At 39.9% G+C, this 20,833-nt stretch overlaps 1 protein-coding gene and 1 pseudogene across 1 annotated transcript; both read left to right on the top strand.

The window, feature by feature from the left end:
• Positions 1 to 3,867: 3,867 nt before the first annotated feature.
• Positions 3,868 to 4,647, top strand: LOC123796691 (olfactory receptor-like protein OLF4). The gene has a single exon (XM_087867720.1). The coding sequence runs from the start codon at positions 3,868 to 3,870 to the stop codon at positions 4,645 to 4,647; it is 780 nt and encodes a 259-aa protein (XP_087723846.1).
• A 4,642-nt stretch (positions 4,648 to 9,289) lies between these two features.
• On the top strand, positions 9,290 to 14,894 carry LOC123796679 (olfactory receptor 1571-like; annotated as a pseudogene).
• The last annotated feature ends 5,939 nt before the right edge of the window (positions 14,895 to 20,833 follow it).

Genomic DNA, 20,833 nt, shown 5'->3' with positions numbered 1-20,833 from the left:
AAATATATCTATCTTCTTAATTCTGAGTTTTTTGCCTTAACCATAGTGGTTTGCCCTCCTGTGGTTTTTATATGTAATTTTCCAGATGTATAACTAAAATTGAACGGTTATTCCTAAATTGAAGTTTATACCTTTTGATTTTTTGTGAGATGTGTGAGATATGGAATCACTGAAATTTCTTCCATGTAGAAAGCTATTTGTGCCAGCTTCCATTCAGTAATCCAATCTTTGCCAACTAAATTGAAATGCAGCTTTGTCATGTATTAAATGCCCATATATAATGAGACTGAATTCCTGATTCATTCAACACATACTAAAAGAGTGTCAGCTATGTCCAGAAATTTCTTTTTTTATAATTTTTATTTTGTTATATTAGTCACCATACAGTATGTCCAGAAAGTTCTAAGAACTTTACACATGATATTTTTTATCTCAAGGTCTTGGGGAATTTTATTATTTGTCTATGTTGATTTTTGTGGGATTACTGCTCCTGCGGTTCATGTTTCAGTTAGTTCTCTAAACTCCCTTCAATGTTGTTGAATACAGTTGTACTGAAACTGCTCTTTTGTTTTGTTTTCATAATAATATTTTTATTATATTATGTTAGTCACCATACAGTACATCCCTGGTTTCTGATGTAAAGTTCGATGATTCATTAGTTGTGTATAACACCCAGTGCACCATGCTATACATGCCCTCCTTACTACCCATCACGAGTCTATCCCATTCCCCCACCCCCCTCCCCTCTGAAGCCCTCAGTTTGTTTCTCATAGTCCATAATCTCTCATACTTCATTCCCCCTTCTGATTACCCTCCCTTTCTTTCTTTATCCCTTTCTTCCCCTACCGATCTTCCTAGTTCTTATGTTCCATAGATGAGAGAAATCATATGATAATTGTCTTTCTCTGCTTGACTTATTTCACTTATCTTAGTGTGGTTTTGATTTGAATTTCCCTGATGGCTAATGATTTTGAACATTTTTTTCATGTTTCTGTTAGCCATTTGCATGTATTCATTGGAAAAGTGTGTGTTCATATCTTCTGCCCATTTTATGATTCAGCTACATGCAAAAGAATGAAACTTGACCACTCTCTCACACCATACACAAAGATAAACTCTAAGTGAATGAAAGACCTTGATGTGAGACAGGAATCCATCAAAATCCTACAGGAGAACATAGGCAGCAACCTCTATGACATCGGCCACAGCAATCTTTTTCATGACACATCTCCAAAGGCAAGAGAAACAAATGAACTTGTGGGACTTCATCCAGATAAAAAGCTTCTTCGCAGCCAAGGAAACAGTCAAAAAAACTAAGAGGCAGCCCACAGAATGGGAGAATATATTTGCAAATGAAACTGCACTTTTTAACCTGGTTTTATTTCCTCTGTCATTCTCTGTGTTTCATAATGTCTCATTTTCTTGAATTTGTTTCAATGTAAGTGCATATACACCCAAACCCATTAAGAAAAAGTTGAACAGAGCAGGTAAAGTCCTTGCTCCTTTGTCAGAGTGACAGACAAGAGTGCAGTAAGATAATGTGAGTCCAAGATAATGTCCTCAGATATGTCACATGAAGAGTATTCAGAGTAAGAGGATGGATTTCCATGGGGTGTGTAGGATTTTACAGAGTCTAGGGAGGTCTTTGCATGTTGGACAAGGAACAAAACTGTGAGTAGTTGTACTCATCAGACTTGTCAAGAAAGTGACGAAAACCCAAAGGATAAGAACGACAAATAAACACAGAAAGATGTCACATAAACAAAGTGATAAAGGGGCTGACCTCATCCTATATTGGACCAAATAAAAACCAGATGGTGAAATAAATATGAAATAAGTCAAGCAGAGAAAGACAATTATCATATGGTTTCACTCATTTATGGAACATAAGAAATAGCAGGAAGATTGGTAGGAGAAGGAAGGGAAGAATGAAGGGGGAGTAAACAGAAGGGAAATGAATCAAGAGACTATGGACTCTTGGAAACAAACTGAGGGCTTCAGAGGGGAGGGGGTTGGGGGAATGGTATTAAGGAGGGCACATATTGCATGGAGCACTGGGTGTTATATGCAAATAATGAATCATGGAACACTACATCAAAAACTAAGGATGTACTTTATGGTGACTAACATAATACAAAATTATTATTATAAAAAAAGGAAATAGGCAGAGGAAAAACAGGTCTTCTGTTATCAGCTATCTGCTAAAAAACACCAACTTTATTCTTTTTACTCGTTTTTCTCTTATGATGTTCAATCTCTATGGTGTTTCACATCATAAAGATGTCACAACTTTGTCTTTTGGACAATTTATTTTTGTTCTTTTATTTCTTTGCAGTGTATAAATGGGATAAATCCATGATTGGATTTATTTAAGCACCAAGGAAGCTTTCCTTCCTCACATTCTCTTAGAACAACTGATCTTAATAAACCATTTTACTCTTTATGTCCATCTTGTTTCTCCTTTTTTTCTTCCCTCCCTCTTTCTCTCTGTTGAACACAATTTTTTATGTTTCTTTATATACAGGTCAGAATGTAGCCATTCCAAAATGGAGACTGAAGATGATTTGTCCCTGGGAAGCTACAAATAGGAATTTCTGGTTACTATTTTTACATTCATTATGGGAAAGGTAATATTATGTGTTTGCATTCATATCCTAACCAATGTGTTGGGGCAGGCAGTGAGAAGGACATAGAAGTAACTCACACCAGGAGAATATGGTGTGCTGTGTTGTGTGTATGTGCAGTGGGTGTGTGTGTGTATACGTGCGCATGCACGCGGGCTCCTTGATGGTGGAGAGCAGTCCTCAGAGCAGGGATATGTGGGCTTCTCTATTATGAGTCCTTCTATATACTTGTATATCCTTATAATACACAGGACAAACTCAACCAACAGATGATACTAGGAAGGCATGTTCAACTGACAGGACGCTAATGCAACAACATCATAAAGTGGAAGAAGTACATAGTGTGAGCCAGGAACTCCCTGTGTCTTGAACTTTAAGCAGCTATGAGGCCACATAGTTCTACAAAATTCACTGTCACCACCTCTCATCACTCTCCTTCTTGACCATTCTCCTCAACACACTGTCTTCCTTCTGAGCCTTGATTTATTGACCGAAGCTGATCCTCAGGACCTGTGCACCAGCCATTCCCTCTGCCAGGAAGACCTCCCATCTTCCATCCTCTTTTCCTTAAGGTCTCTGTTAAAATGTCACATTCTTAGCTAACCTTGACTGAAGACCCAACTTAAAACCCATGAACACTCTCTCTAACCTTTTTCTGTTTTGTTCATAGTATCTGTCCCCATCACATGTTTATTTAATCTTTATATCTGCTCCTTCCCTATCAGCATCATTGAACTGTAGAGACTTTTGCTTTTCAACACCCTTTACTTTATGACTAGGAATTTCTGAACATCGTCAACACTCTATATATTCCTAAAGTGCACTAAATAATTTCTTATTCAAACTGTACAATAACTGACCTTTTGGGGGAACATCTGATGTTGCAATGAAAATTCCTAATCAGAGAGGAAATAGGGATCCCCTCAGAGGGGTGCCAATCCATTCATAAAATATTAAAATTTGTATTTGACTGGACTATATAAATTTTATATTTCCCAATGTGAGCAATGACTTTTTGTGTGAAAATTTGTTGTTATTTTTCACATGTATTGCTAGTCACCGCCACCACATGGACCCAGGAAACAATACAGGAATTTCACAGTTTCTTCTTCTGGGATTTTCAGAGGACCCAGAACTGCAGCCCCTTCTATTTGGGCTTTTCCTCTCCATGTACCTGATCACTGTGTTTGGAAATCTGCTCATCATCCTGGCTGTCAGCTCTGACTCCCACCTCCACACCCCCATGTACTTCTTCCTGGCCAACCTGTCCTTTGTAGACATCTGTTTCACCTCCACCACCATCCCCAAAATGCTGTGGAACATCCAGACTCAGAGCAAAATGATCACTTATGAAGTCTGCCTTAGCCAGATGTATTTCTTCATACTCTTTGCAGGATTAGACATCTTCCTCCTGACTGTGATGGCCTATGACTGCTTTGTGGCCATCTGTCACCCCCTGCACTACATGGTCCTCATGAAACCCTGGTTCTGTGGCCTATTGGTTCTGGTGTCCTGGATCCTGAGTTTCTTGCATTCCTTGTTGGAAAGCTTAATGGTCTTGCAATTGTCCTTCTGTAGAAAGGTAGAAAGTCCCCACTTCTTCTGTGAACTCAATCAGATGATGCAACTTGCCTGCTCTGACAACTTTCTCTATAACACAGTGATGCACTTTGCAGCTGTGATGCTGGGGGGTGCTCCCCTGGCTGGAATCCTTTCCTCTTATTTTAAGATAGTTTCCTCCATTCGTGGGATCTCGTCAACTCAGGGAAAGTATAAAGCATTTTCCACCCGTGCATCTCACCTCACTGTTGTCTCCTTATTTTATTGTACAAGCCTAGGAGTGTACCTTAGCTCTGCTGTTACCCAGAGCTCCCACGCAAGTGCGGTGGCCTCGGTGATGTACACGGTGGTCACCCCCATGCTGAACCCCTTCATCTACAGCCTGAGGAACAGAGACATAAAGGAGGCTCTGATGAGATTCTCTGGGATGGAAGCTCTGAAAGGGTCAATGGTCCTGGGCTGAGGAAGTGCCCATGGTTGCAAGGCCTGAGGCCTTAGACAGAAGTTGTGATTTCTTTATGCAGATTGTGGAAGTAGTACTTGCTTCCCTAATTTATTTCCTAGAACTTCTACCTTTTGCTTTTTACCTCTCTGTACAATGTATGTAATTCTTGTTATTAAGCTTTGTGATATCTCTGACACACAACAGATTTTCCCTTTGTCATTTTCCTACTCTCTCAATGTTATTCCTAACCTCAGATGTGAAATATTTGGAAATTTTTGCTTATTTCAAAGGACTAGATGGATGTGCTAAGGATAATTTCTTCTAAAATAGAATATATCATAATGAGTATTTTTCTTTCCTTTAACTGAATACTACTCCTATGGAAAATCTACTTTTGGCCACCACAGCTATTTATGTATGTTTATAACAGAGAAAAATCTGAGACCACAGTCCTTCCCTCTTGTGAGCATCATTCCTTTGTATCTCACTACCTTCACTGCTCTTCCAAGAATGCAGACTTTGATGTACTGGTGGTTCCAGCTGCTCATGGGGACTTTTCTACACATTAGGATCCTGTTATTACACAGCTTGTGTCCACCATGCCTCCCATAGTCACTGGTAAAAAAAAATGAAAATAAAATACATGTGTCCAAGTGGAATCTACACAGAGAGATAACTACAGAAAAAAATAGGTTGACATAATATGGCCTTAGAGTCAAAATTGGCTTTAAGGATGATGAAGAAAAATATTAAAGCATACATTTATTTACATGGAAAATATTTCCATCTTAGGCATTTCTTCTACCTATTGAATTATGGAATATCAGGGTTCATTGGTAAGGAGTGTTTATTAATATGAAAGAGTGGTGGCGTGATTGGGGTTTTATTAAATTTTCTTTTGGTTTCTTGTTGCAAATTTCCAGTGCTACATACAAATATGTTTCCTTCTCTAAATGAAATATCTCCTACTATGTGAAATTTTGCTATAACTTCTAAAGGGGCAGTGAAAGAACAATATCAGTATCACACATTATATATGATCCTCATAACCACAGGATGACTTACCAGGAAGCTTGGATTCCAGTCCACGATCTGATTCAGAGTCACAAGTTTTATGCACACATGCATGACCTTCCCACTCTTTCTGTTAGCTCAGAGAGGTCTCAGTGGACTCACTTTTAGTAGTTACATGACATAAACTTGAAGAATACAGTAATCATGAGCACTACCTTCAATTATCAGAATAAACACCAGAGTAAAGAAGATCAGATATCTTCTGCCCATTTATTTATTTGATTATTTGTTTCTTGGGTATTGAGTTTGAGAAGTTCTTTATAGATCTTGGATACCAGGGGCGCCTGGGTGGCACAGCGGATAAGCATCTGCCTTCAGCTCAGGGCGTGATCCCGGTGTTCTGGGATCTAGCCCCACATCAGGCTCCTCTGCTATGAGCCTGCTTCTTCCTCTCCCACTCCACCTGCTTGTGTTCCCTCTCTCACTGGCAGTCTCTATCTCTGTCAAATAAATAAATAAAATCTTAAAAATAAAGATCTTGAATACTAGCTTTTTTTTTAAAGATTGTATTTATTTAACTGACAGAGAGAGAGAGCCAGCAAGAGAGGGAACACAAGCAGGGGGAGTGGGAGAGGAAGAAGCCGACTTCCAGCAGAGGAGCCTGATGTGGGGCTCAATTCCAGAACACCGGGATCATGCCCTGAGCCAAAAGCAGACGCTTAACGACTGAGCCACCCAGGCGCCCCTGGATACAAGCTTTTTATCTGTACTGTCATTTGCAAATATCTTCTCCCATTCCGAGGGTTGCCTCTTTGTTTTGCTGACTGTTTCCTTTGCTGTGCAGAAGCGTTTTATCTTGATGAAGTCCCCAAAGTTCATGTTTGCTTTTGTTTCCCTTGCCTTTGGAGACATGTCATGAAAGAGGTTTCTGTGGCCCATGTCGAAGAGGTTACTGCCTATGTTCTCCTCTAGAATTTTGTTGCATTCCTGTATCACATGGAGGTCTTTCATCAATTTAGAGTTTATCCTTGTGTGTGGTGTGAGAGAATGGTCAAGTTTCATTCTTCTGTATATAACAGTCCAATTTTTCTAGCACCATTTATTGAAGAGACTTTTTTCCTTTGAATGTTTTTTTCCTGCTTTGTCGAAGATTAGTTGACCATAGAGTTGAGGGTCCATTTCAAAAGTCTCTATTCTGTTCCATTGGTCTATGTGTCTGTTTTTGTGCCAGTACCATGCTGTCTTGATGATCACAGCTTTGTAGTACAGCTTGAAATCAGGCAACGTGATGCCCCCAGCTTTGTTTCTCTTTTTTACATTTCCTTGGTGATTCGGGGTCTTATCTGGTTCGACATGAATTTTAGGATTGTTTGTTCCAGACCTTTGAAAAAAGCCATTGGTATTCTGATCGGGATGGTGTTGAAAGTATACATTGCTCTGGGTAGCCCAGTGATGGGTATTAAGGAGGGCACGTATTGCATGGAGCACTGGGTGTTATACAGAAACAATGAATCATGGAACACTACATCAAAAACTAATGATATGCTGTACAGTGACTAACAGCATAATAAGAAAAGAAGGAAAAAATAAAAAATGAAAAAATATTATTCTATAACTCCTAAAAAATATTTTTTAAATAAAGTATACTGTTCGATGCATTAAAGGAGTCATACAAAATTTAGGAGCACATTCTGAATGATTCAGTTTGTAAGTAATTGGAGAAAGTGCACAATAAGCTTTAAATACTTTGTTCTGTAACTTATTAAAATTTATTGTCCCTGTGCCCTAGTTCTTATTTCTAAAGATAACATGGGATGATAAAACTAATTTAAGAGGAATATTGTGGGGAATAATAAATGTGTGGTCATATTTTGTACATTCCTCTGAAAATGTTCAATGGTGAGGGAAATGATGAGTGTGTGTGTGTGTGTGTGTGTGTGTGTGTGTGTGTTTGTAGGCATTTTTCCTTCAAGTAAACATGGGCGCTCATATGCACACACAGACTCATTATTAGGTGAACTTTCATGTCACAAGTAAATTTGAGAGAAAGTGTGAAAACATAAGAATGAAAAGAATAAACATTTGGATTAAGACTTGTGTCTGGGAAACAAACTGAGGGCTTCAGAGGAGAGGGGGTGGGGAATGGGATAGACTGGTGATGGGTAGTAAGGAGGGCACGTATTGCATGGTGCACTGGGTGTTCTACAGAACTAATAAATCATCGAACCTTACATCAAAAACCAGGGAGGTACTGTACGGTGACTAACATAATATAATAAAAAATATTATTATTAAAAAAAGATTTGTTAAAAAGTAAAATTATGTAAAAATTTGGGCCCAAACTTTAAGATAGAACAAGCGGCCTTAATGATTCAATATTTCTACCTTCGTGCCTGCACGGTCAGTATGGCACATGGTATGGGAGATTTTCTGTACAGCTTTTGGGGTTGAACAACTCCAAAGTGACTTCAGATTTAACACCAAATATCTTTATTCAAGAGAATATAAATGAATAAGATCCAAGGCTGAATTTCATTTGCCTTGAGCAAAGTGCTATCGGATAAATGTCTTATTCAGATTTTTATTGTGGTTGTAACATATGACCAGGCTTCTGTAAAACAAATCAATTTATTTTCTGATAGTTCTGGAAGTCAGAAGACTGAAATACGTCTCCCTGGGCTAAAATCAGTGTCTACAGAAAAGAGTTCATTCTGGAGGTCTGGGGGTGAATACATTTTTCTTGCCTATTCCAGCTTTAGAGCCACCTGTACTCCCTGGCTCATGTCCCCTCCCTTTATCTTCAAAGTCAGCAACATAGCATCTCAAAATCTCTCTGACTCCAAGTCTTCTGCCTCCTTCTTCCACAGTTGGAGGACGCTTGTGTTCTATTGAGCCCACCTGGATGATCAGAATAACTTTAACCTAGGGTCAGCTGACCAGTAATGTTAATACCATTTATAACTTTAGTTCTCCCTTGTCATGACACATGACATATGCAAAGATTCCATAGGTTAATATGAGGAAATATTTTGGGGACATTATTCTGTGTCTAAAAATATTTTTAAAAGGTGTATTTGATATTAACCCAGGGACCCTCACTTTGAAGAATCAAACAGAAATTTATTTCAGACTCCAGGGTGAGTACTTCAAATATTCATTCAAAACCACACACAAAAAGGATCACATGGCTTATTTATTAACATCACCCCAAAGCCATAAATGGTAAAGTAAACCCTCAACTAAAACAATTCAATATCATCTCAAGGTTAAGGGACAGTGCATGGGGCGCCTGGGTGGCGCAGTCATTGAGTGTCTGCCTTCGGCTCAGGGCATGATCCCGGAGTCCTGGGATCGAGCCCCGCATCGGGCTCCATGCACTGCTAGAAGCCTACTTCTTCCTCTACCTGCTGCTCTGCCTGTGTTCCCTCTCTCTCTGGCTCTCTCTCTCTCTGTCAAATAAATAAATAAATAAAATCTTAAAAAAAAATAAGGGACAGTGCAAGGAGGTTAGACCTCTGGAAGGCAGGCAAGTTCATGAGAATGAGGAATATAAAACTGGATTCACCTAACTTCTACTCTGGTCTCCCAGGAGCAGTGTCTCAGCAGGAAAAGTTTCCTTTCTGTCCAGACCAGTGGCCCACAGGGAATGAAGTGCTCCGAGGTGGGAGTAACAATAGAAACAGCATCTAGTGAGCAGACACAGGGAGCTGTAAATATCTCCTCTGCTGTAGAACGTCAGCATGTGAATCCTTGGACTGGCCAGGACATGGTTTCTATTGTTGGGTTCCTATGTCTGGCTGGGGGACCCATGCTTCACTGCTTCCTGCTGTCCTGTCTGCAAACAGAGCTTCGGTCTCCATCATCAACCATCCAGGGAGGAATCAGCACCTCCACACAGAGACCTTCATCTTATAGACCCCACCCAGGTGAGTCTGAGAGCTCAGCAGGTATTTCATGGAAGGATCAGAGAGAATGGACACCAAGAATATTTCCTGAGGTCACCTGAGACTAGATAGACTCATTTATAATTAATTTATGTAATGTGTTCAAAAGAGAAGTGTCCGTTGGCCTCAGCAATACAGGCATTATTGTTGATGATACGTGGTGTGAATGGAAGTCCAGTTGGATGAGACGGGGAACAAATGAGGGACATAAAGTGATTTCAGTGAAATTAGAACATATCCAAGGAGTTTGCAGCAAAAGGGAGCAGGAAAACAGAGTATTTGGCTTGGAGGCATGTGTGGTGAGCTTTTTAATATGTGCTGTTTTCGAGTATGCTGTGTTTATGGAAAGCCACAGACACACAGGTAGCTGTTCCCTTGCAAGAGCAGTTCCTGAGACATACATTTCTCAGAACCTTCTCTCACACTGAGTATTTATATAAAAAACTGTGTTTAATATGCAAAGAGGGGTATGCTAACTACCTTTACTTTGTAATACTTCATTACCAAGAGGCATGGAAACCACTGAGACATTTCTGAGATAGAAGAAAAAACCCAGCCAAATCTCTTCAGTGATAATCACTCATTTACTCACAGGAAGGAACTGTATTGTAAGTGTTTACTTATCCTGACGACCGCTGTCTGCCACCCCAGGAGGATGGGTGCTGCTATCCCCACTATCTGAGTGAGGATAGTCACATTTGGAATGGATTGCTTCTCTCTCCCAAGTTCAAACAGTTTATATGTGGTAGATCTGACATTGAAAACTTGGTTTTCTGATTCCAAAAACATTGCATTTAAAATCATTCGAAAAAGTATTTTATTATTTTATCTTTTAAAATCCCTTTCTGTTGTCATACATTGTATATTTTCTGTTGTGAATTGCAATTTATTCCCTTTGCACATTTTTTTCCAGAGGGATATTCAATCAGTAAAATGGCTTGACATCATAAAGATGCCACTGCTTTCTTGTTTACATACACTGGTATTTTCCTTCTTTGTTAATTATCATGGGCATCAGGGGATGTGAACTGGGGCTGGAATGCTGCTGGAACCAGGGAAGATTTCTGCTCATCTGTTCTCAGCGAAAAGCTGAGCTTATTAGGTATCTTTTAACCCCTGTGTCCATTTTTTTCTACTCTGTGTTTTTGGACCTATTTTTTCTAAGTTTTTAAAAATGCAAGATGATCATATTAAAATGGAGCCCTCTGTTTCCATGTCCTTGGGAGGCTTACTAACTAGAATTTAAGTACTATTTACAGACACTTCAGGGTAAAGGTAATCTGATGTTGACTGCTTGCCTAGTACCATTTCTTTCAACACTATTGTGGCTGCAGGTGAGAAAAACATGGTAGTAATGCAGTGCCAGGGGTTCATAGTGCACCGTGTGTGTGTGTGTGTGTGTGTGTGTGTGTGTGTGTGTGTATGTGTGTGTGTGTTGTGGGGCATGAGCAGTCCTCACGCAATGGTACTGGAGTTCATGCAATAATATGTGACCCTTAGATACAGAATGTTCACCAACAGATGGAAATAGGGAAGGAATCCATCTCTATTCACAGAATACCTTGGAACACAATTAATAAGATGCAAAGAACACCATGTGAAGGAAGGACTCTCTGTGTCTTGAAGTCCCATCAGTGGCAGGAAGGCCCCCTCGGGCCTCAACATTCTCTGCCACCACCTCTCCTCTCTCCCTCTTACTCATTCCCTCACCACACTGACTGCATATTGAGATCTGCAGATCTGTAGTAAGTGTCTTCTGCGGGGCCGTTGCTCTGCTTTCCCTGCAGGGCACAGCCCTCCCCCAGATATCCTCCTGCCTCCTGCTCAGTCTTTCTGGAAGCCTGTGTTAAAATGTCACCTTCTTTGCAGCTTTCACTGAACTACTATTACTTAGCACCCTCCCCACCCACTCCTTTTTATACCGACTTTTTTTTTTTCCTTCATGGCACCTGTCGCTAATCTGACATGGTATATGATATTTATTTTTTTTAATGTATCTTCCTTCTCTATCCTTGGATCCTATAGACCTTTCTCTTTTCTCTCCAAGTTTTTATTTAAATTTAAGTTAGTAAACATACAGAGCAATATTAGTTTCAGGGGTAGAATTTAATGATTTGACACTTCCATAGAACACTAGTGCTCATCACCACAACTGCCCTCCTTCATCCCCATCAATTTTTTTACCCATCCCCCATCCACCTCCCTCCAATAACCCTCAATTTATTTCTCTATAGAATAGAGTCTGTCTCCTGATTTGCCTCTCTTGTTTTTCTCCCACTATGTTCTTTGTTTTCTTTCTTAAATTCCACACATGAGTGAAATCATATGGTATTCATCTTTCTCTGACTTATATCACTTAGCATAATACACTCTAGCACCATCCACATCATCGCAATTGGCAAGAATAATTCCTTTTGGTGCCTGAGGATTATTCCTGTGTGTGTATGTATATATACCAAACTCCTTTATCCATTCATCACTCAATGCACATTTGGGCCTTCTGCGTACTTTGGCTATTGTAGACATTGCTGCTATAATGTTTAGGGTACATGTATCCCTTTGAATTAGTATTTTTGTATCCTTTGGGTAAATACCTAATAGTGCACCCTATGGAATGGGAAAAGATATTTGCAAATGACATATTTGATAAAGGGTTAGTATCCAAAGCGACAAAGCACTTACCAAACTCACCACCAAAAAACAAATAATCCAGTTAAGAAATGGACAAAAGACATGAACAGACCCTTTTCCAAAGAAGACATACAGATGGACAACAGATACATGAAAAGAAGCTCAACATCGCTCATCCTCAGGGAGATACACATCAAAACTACAGTGAGATACCACCTCATGGCAGTCAAAATGGCTAAAATTAACACAGGAAACAGGTGTTGGCATGGATGTGGAGAAAGGGTAACCCTTGCGGAGTGTTGGTGGGAATGCAAACTGGTGCAGGCACTCTGGAAAACAGTATGGCGGTTCCTCAAATAGTTAAAAATAGAGCTACCCTATGATCCAGCAATTGCACTGCTAGGTGTTTACCCAAAGGATGAGCTTTCTAACTTAGCACCCTATGCTCTTTGTCTTGAAGATTTTGTGCTCAACATTATTCCTCAAATGCAGGAAAGCATTTCTCACTGAAACTATAATACATGCCCTCTTAGGGAAAAAGCTGAATGCACAGGAATTCCTTTTTTTAATAATATTTTTTATTATATTATCTTAATCACCATACAGTACATCCCTAGTTTTTGATGTAAAATTCCATGATTCATTACTTGCATATAACACCCAGTGCACCATGCAATACATGCCCTCCGTATAGGGGAGGAGGGTGGGGGAATGGGATAGGCTGGTGATGGGTATTAAGGAGTGCACAGGAATTCCTAATCAGGGATGTCAGGTAACATCCCTTAAATGGGATCAGATCTACACAAAAAATATATAGCTCGTTCTTGATTGCAAAATATAAATTGCAGTGTGTCACTCTGTTAATAATCCCCATTTGCTACAAATCAAAACTAAAATGAGATATCACCTCACACCTGTCAGAGTAGGTAAAATCAACAAGGCAAGAAACAACAGATGTTGGCGAGGATGTGGAAAAAGAAGAACCCTCTTTCCCTGTTGGTGGGAATGAAAACTGGTGCAGGTGCTCTGGAAACCAGTATGGAGGTTCCTCAAACAGTTAAAAATAGAATAACCCTACAATCCAGCAATTACACTACTATGTATTTACCCAGAGAATACAAAAATACCAATTCAGAGGGACACATGCACTCCAAAGTTTATAACAGCATTATCTACAATACCCAAACTGTGAAAACTACCCAAGTGTCTATACACTGATGAATGGATAAATAATTGGTATGTATATACAATGGAATATTATTCAGCCATCAAAAAGAATGAACTCTTGTTTTTTATAATGACGTAGATGGAGCTAGAGAATACTGTGCTATGCGAAGTAAGTTGATTAGAGAAAGACAAATACCATATGATGTCACACATATGTGCAAATTAAGAAACAAAACAAAAGAACCTATTGGGTAAAAAGAGAGAGAGAGAGAGAGACAAACCAAGAAACAGATTCTTAATTACACAGAACAAACTAATGTTTGCCAGAAGGGAGGTGGGTGAGTGGATGGAGGAAGCAGGCAATGGGATGAAGGAGGGCACTTGTCCTGATGAGCACTGGATGCTGTATGGGTGTGCTGAATCACTGTATTGTCGACCAGAAACTATTATCACACTGTAGGTTAACTAACTGGTTTTTAAATAAAAAACTTTAAACATGAATAAAGAAAAAATTAATAAATAAATAGTCCATTTGCTTGAAAATTTATCACATTTTTTTCTTTACTACTGGTCATCTCCAACACATGGTACTGCCCAACAATATATGAATTTCAGTGTTTCTTCTTCAGCAATTTTCAGAGGACCCACAACTGCAGCCCCTCATAGTTGGGCTCTTCCTCTCCATGTACATGAACACGGTGTTTGGGAATCTGCTCATACCCCTGGCCAGCAGCTCTATTCCCACCTCCAGATGACAATGTACTTCCTCCTCACCGACCTGTACTTTGTAGACATCTGTTTCACCTCCACCACCATCCTGAAGAAGCTGTGAAACAACAGGGCTCAAAGAAAGGTTATTAACTCTGCAGGCTCAGCCAGATGTATTTTTTCCTACTGTGTGCAGAGTTAGATGACTTTATCCTGTCCACAGTGGCCTATGACTGCTTCATGGCCATCTCTCACCCCCTGAACTACACAATCATCATGAACCCCCGGCTCTGTGGACTGCTGGTTCTGGTGTCCTGGTTCATCAGTGTTCTCAATTCTTTGTTACAGAGCTTAATGGAGTTGCAGCTGTCCTTCTGTACAGGCATGGAAATCCCCCATTTTTTCTGGGAACTCAATCAGGTAGTGGGCATCTCGCTCTGGCACCATTCTTAATGACATGGTGATGTATTTTGTAACTATGATGCTGGGTGATGCTCCCCTGGCTGGGGTCCTTACTCTTACTCTAGGATAGTTTCCTCCACATGTGAGATCTTCAGAGCTCAGGGGAAGTATAAAGCACTTTGCACCTGTGCATCTCACCTCTCTGTTGTCTCCTTATTTTATTGTACAGGCCTAGGAGTGTACCTTAGCTCTGCTGCTACCCAGAGCTCCCACACAAGCGCAGAAGCCTCAGTGATGTACACGGTGGTCACCCCCATGCTGAACCCCTTCATCTACAGCCTGAGGAACAGAGACCTAAAGAGGGCTCCAAAAAGAATCACTGGGGTTCCAGAGATGTAAAAGCCATCGTCCTGGTGCTGAAGAATTCTCCATGTTTGAAGGGTTCACAGCCTCAGAGCCAAGAACAGCTCCTTCTATTTATTTCCTAGAATTTCCATTTGCTTGAATTCAATTTCTCCATGCATTTAAGTTACTCACTTTCTTGAGCTTCTGCTCTGTCTGATATGCAGACAGTTTTTCCCTTTGTCCATTTCCTACCTTTTCAAAGTTTTCCCTAGCATTAATCAAATATATTTGGAAATTCCTATGTATGTCATGGATACCATGGATTTCTTAAGAATACTTTCTACTCAAACAACACATATCATTCCAAGTAATTTTTCTCATTTTACTCAAAGGATAGTCATGAGTCTTATTATTTACATAGAAAAACTACTTTTGGTAATCAAGGCCATTTATATAATATAACAATAAAGGAAATTATGAGCCCCCATTTATTCACTTACAAAAGTTCATCAATACTTCATACCTCACTGCCTTCACTGCTCATCCTGACAATGTAGACTAACTTAAGATTTATCCTATAGGTAGTCACTGAGTTCCACTCTCCTTATTATGATCATGTTCCCCTGTGAAGCTGTGTCCACTGTACCTACCACACTAAATGACAAAATGATTACCAGTACAGGTCCCCAAGTGGAGTCTACACGGATACATTTTTTAGAATCAATACATTAACTTCATATGGCCTTTGAACCAGGAAAGATCTTAATATGATGAAGAAAAATTGAAAGTAATACTTTGTATTACTGAGCAAAATATTTTTTTTTAAGGTTTTATTTATTTATTTGACAGAGATAGAGACAGCCAGTGAGAGAGGGAACACAAGCAGGGGGAGTGGGAGAGGAAGAAGCAGGCTCACAGCGGAGGAGCCTGATGTGGGGCTCGATCCCACAACGCCAGGATCACGCCCTGAGCCGAAGGCAGACGCTTAACCGCTGTGCCATCCAGGCACCCCTGAGCAAAATATTTCATTTTATGCTGTCCATATACTCACTGAATTAGGACTTTAATGTCCATGGAGAAGGGTTGGGTTTTCCCCTTTGGAGTGAAGAATTGGATGGCATGTTTATGGTGTGTTTATTCAATCATCTACCTCTTTCTGCTATATGCAAATAGGACTCTTTGCTCTAAATGAAATATCTCCTTTTCTAAATTTTGTCATAGCCATGAAATAGGCAATGATTGAACAATATCAATATCATTCATCGTATATCATCCATATATATCCTCAAGGTCAGAGGATGACTCATTAAGGAGGTTGAGGTCCTGCCCAGTCAAGTGCTCAGGTCACATCTTTTGTGCAAAGAGGCATGTCCTTCTGGCCTCTCTTGGTTACCTGGAAGGAACCCTAATGAAGTCTGTCTTTCTTACAGTCATCAGAAATAAACATGGAGAAGCACATTGTTGAGTCCAAAGGAAACGTTCAAGATTAGGAGTGTGAGTACGTTTACGTGTGTGTACATTTGTATACACTTGCTCTCAAATAAACACATTCACACACATTTATGTAGACACACAGAGACGTATTTAAATCCCATCTGTTGTGTTGAAAGAAAACCTGAACGTTGGAAGGGATACAAATGACAAGAAGAAACATTTGAATCAACATAAAAGAGAAAGAATGTAGAATTTTGACACAAAGATTTTCTTAATTTTAATAAGGAATTGTATTTTATTTCAAATCTTCGAGAGCCTCAGAGTCAAAACCACATTTACATTTATGCAGCGGGAAATCACTGTCCAGCTAACGGGGCAGAATATCTCCAAACTAAAATTAATTATCTCCTTTCAGTTAAGGAGGGATTTCAATACCAAATGCCTTAACCTAAGGAAAGTTCACTGAATGAACTGAAAGGCTCAAACTCCATTCCTACAAACAATATTTTTTGAACAAATGTCTGTATTTCATTCCTATTCCTGCTGTAACAAATGACCACATGAGTGGCTTAAAACGTGGACTCTGGGAAACAGACTGAGGGCTTTGGGGGGGATGGGATAGACTGGTGATGGGTAGTAAGGAGGGCACGTATTGCATGGTGCACTGGGTGTTATATGCAACTAATGAATCATGGAACATTACATCAAAAACTGTACTGTACGGTGACTAACATAATATAATAAAAAATATTATTAAAAAATAAAAAATAAAAATAAAATAAAAATAAAACAAAGATTTATCCTGAGTTTCTAGAAGGTAAGAAGCCTGAAATGGGTCTCTTTGGGCTACAATTAAGAGGTCTGCAGGGCTGCAATCCTTCTGAACACACTAGAGGATAATTAACTCTCTTTCCTATTTCACCTTTCAGTGGCTACCTGCCTTTTTAATCTCCTGGCCCTTCTTTCATCTTCAAGCCCTCAGCACAGAATCTGAAAATGTCTCTTAGATTCCAATTCTTAGTCCTCCCTCTTCCACGTTTAGAGCACCATTGTGATTACACTGGTCCCATTTGGATAATCCAGGCTAAATTTCTTATAGCAAGATCAGTGATTAGCAGCCTTATTCCGTCTACTAGCTGCATTTCTCCTTGCTTTGTAAACAAAGATGTTCAAAAGTTCTTTGGATCAGGATGTGGACATCTTTTGGAAGCCCTTGTTCTGCCTACTACAAAGTCTTCTTCAAATATAAATTATTTGATGTCACTCAAGAGCCCTTATATAAAAGACTTGAACAGAGAATTTATCAACACCTATAGAGTTATGTGGAAACTTTTTCTTCCAAAATTACAAACACAGGAGATTCCTGGTGGAGACGACCAAAAACTACTTACATGTGACTCTAACACAGGAGCACAGCCTTGCTCTCAAACTGTGCCCCTTAGACCAGGACCTGCAGCATTACCACCACCTGGGAGCTTGTTAGAAATGCAGAGTCCCTGGGCCCCTAGGAGACCTGATGAATCAGAATTTGCATTTTAAATACAATCTTTTGTGATTTGTATTCACATTGAAGGTAGAGAAATGCTGGTCTAGAATCGTATTTCTCACCATCTCACTGTTGATATTTGGGGCTGGATAAATATTTCTGTTGGGTGCTGCTCAAGGATTATAAATGTTCAGCAGCATCCCTCAGAAATGGGCAAATATTGCCATGGGCAAATCATGTCTGGTTGAGAACCCCTGTGCCAGAGTTTGAGACCAGGAAGCATTGTGACAGAATTCCAATCAAGGCTTCTTCCAATACTACAGGTATAAATAAGATATTGTGATTTATAGTGAAAAAATACACATTTGGTCTTCATCCCCGTTTCTGGCACAGAGATTCTAAAACTTCAAATTTCCAAAGTGATGAGAGCCAAAAAGATGCCTTTTCTAGGTTAATGAAGTGACTTTGGGAGAGTATCTCTGGGGAGGGGCTGCTACCAGGAGTACCAACCTTGTAATTACAGAACCAAAACTTTAGTTTCAGGAAGTCTATTTGTAGACCTCTTGGATGGGAGAGGGGCTGGAGGTGGAGTCTAATCAGCAATGGCCAATAATTCAACCAATCGTGTCTATATCATGAAACTTCCATGAAACCCAAAAGGATGGTTCAGAGAGATTTTAGTTTGGTGAACACATGGAGACAGGTAGAGTGGCATACCTGGAGAAGGCATGGAAGCTCCTCACCCTTTCCCCTTACCTTGTCCTATGCATCTCTTCCATCTGGCATCATCCCTCCCCTGACGCAGCACAGCTCAGTAGGGAAATACTCAAGAAGCAGCCATAAACTTAAGCATGCACAAGCTTGCCTACTGAGTCCATTATGTTACTTCCTAAGGTCAGACCTGAGGGGAGCATGAGGATTCTTGGTTGAGAAGGTCTAGAAACAACTACCCCTGACTCGAACACTGAACCGCAATCTTAATACTCAAAGACTTGTCCATAGACCAGGACTGATGGCATCAGTATCAACTGAGAAAGTTACAATTATAAGATCTCTGAACCTTACCCACATCCTGCCAAATCAGATCTGAATTCGAACAGGATCCCCAACGATTCAAACACACATTAATGTTGGAGACGTTCTGGCCTAGAATAGTGTTTTTCAAACTCTCCACCTTCGATTTTGTGCTAGATACTTCTTTGTGTTGGGGATCATCCTGTGCATTCTAGGATATAGGGCAGCATTCCTGGCCTCAACCCACTAGGTACCAGTAGCACACCCCTACTTATGACAGCTAGAGATTTCTCTGTAATTGTCAAGTGTTGTCTGGAGGCAAAATCGTCCCTAGTTATGACAGCTAGTGATTTCTCCATAATTTCAAGTGTCATCTGGAGGCAAAATTGTCCCTGGTGGAGACCTAGAGCATGAAAACTGGAAATATCTTGGTGGAATGCCAGTCAAATTCATCCCTCCCTCAGCTCATAACTCAGGATAGCTCACTCCAGACTTCTGAGCCCCACTTTTATAAGTGTAGATTAAGGTTCATTATAGCACAGACCTTACAGAGTGCACACTTGCAAAAATGAAATAAAACAATCCATATAGGATCTTATAATCAACAAATGTTTGAAAATGGAGCACTAAATGGCAGCTCTGAATTTGTATTATCAGCATGAATCACCTGATTGATTAGTCAAAAGTATCACAAAGCCAAGGGCACAGTACCAACATGTTTATGGGAAAGTAACCTACCTGTCTCTCATGTTGAAGAGGGGACTAACAATTTCCTAGAGGTACCAGGAGATCTTCTCTACCATAAGATAGTACTTTGGAGGTCCATGAGATCTGGTTAAGCAAGTTCCTCAGTCTTAGATTTGGAGAAAACGTTAACTCAAAATTGGGATATAATGCATGGAGGTTAGAGCTATGGAAGGCAGGCAAGATCATGGAGAAGAAGTAATAATAACTGGATTCACCTGACTTCTAATCTGGTCTCCTGGGAACAGAGAATTGGCAGGAAAGAACTTCCTTTCTGTCCAGACCCATGGGGAAAGTAATCTGCTCATAGGTGGGAATAACAATAGAAACAGTGCCTAATGAGCAGACACAGGGAGCTGTAAATATCTCCTCCGCTGCAATCCCTTATCATGGTGCATCCTTGTGCAGGAAAGGGCATGGTTGTTCCTTTTGAGCTCCTAAGTCTGGCTGGGGAACTCATGCTTCCCTCTTTCCTCCTGTCCTGCCTGGGAACAGAGCTTTGGTCTTCATCATCGACTGTCCAGAGAGGAATTCGGACCTCCATACAGAGACTTTCATCTTATAGACCCCACCCAGGAGGGTTTCAGAACTCAGCAGGTATTTCAGGAAAGGATCAGAGAAAGTGGAACCTCAGAGCCCAAACAGCCTATCCTAGAGCCAAGAGATTACATATTTGTTGACTGGGTTGGCTACTAAGTTTAAAAATAATTTACTTAAAATATTCTAAAAACAAGTGTTTGTTGGACATGGCAATACAGGAACCATTGCTGATGATACATGGTCTGAATGGAAGTCCAGCTGGATGAGACAGAGGAAGGAATGAGGGGAATAAAGTGGTTCCAGTGAAACTGAAACATATTCAAGGAGTTAGCAGCTAAGGGGAGTAGGAAAACAGAGTATTAGGCTTGGAGGTGTGAGCAGTGGAGGGAAAGCATTATTTAAAAATTTTTCACATGGTGTATATTTAGCTTGTTCTGTATTTCTTAGTAGGATCCAGACCCATGGAGGTAAATACTACCTTGTGATGGCGGTTTTTAAGTCATGCATTTCACAGTATTGTCATTCCCATTGATATTCACTGGAAAAAAAATTTACCTAATATGCATGAAGGGATATGCCAAGGAGTATCATTTTACAACTATTTTATTACCAAGGAGGCTGAATATATGTTTACTTTGTTAGCCATTGTCTTCAATATGCAAATTGTATTTGCAAGTCCATTCCTTTTTTTTTATAATAATATTTTTTTATTATATTATGTTAGTCACCATAAAGTACATCCCTGGTTTCTGATGTAAAGTTCCATGATTCATTA

The sequence above is a fragment of the Ursus americanus genome, chromosome 14 (assembly GCF_024610735.1).
Source record: "Ursus americanus isolate L20-20 chromosome 14, mUrsAme1.1.p, whole genome shotgun sequence".
Taxonomy (NCBI): domain Eukaryota; kingdom Metazoa; phylum Chordata; class Mammalia; order Carnivora; family Ursidae; genus Ursus; species Ursus americanus.
The sequence above is the reverse complement of the archived record's forward strand: the minus strand, read 5'-3'. Positions and strand labels throughout refer to the sequence as shown.

What these genes read in the sequence shown, in the direction of transcription:
- LOC123796691 (XM_087867720.1), top strand. Translation starts at nt 3,868, where the DNA reads ATGTACTTCTTCCTGGCCAACCTGTCCTTTGTAGACATCTGTTTCACC.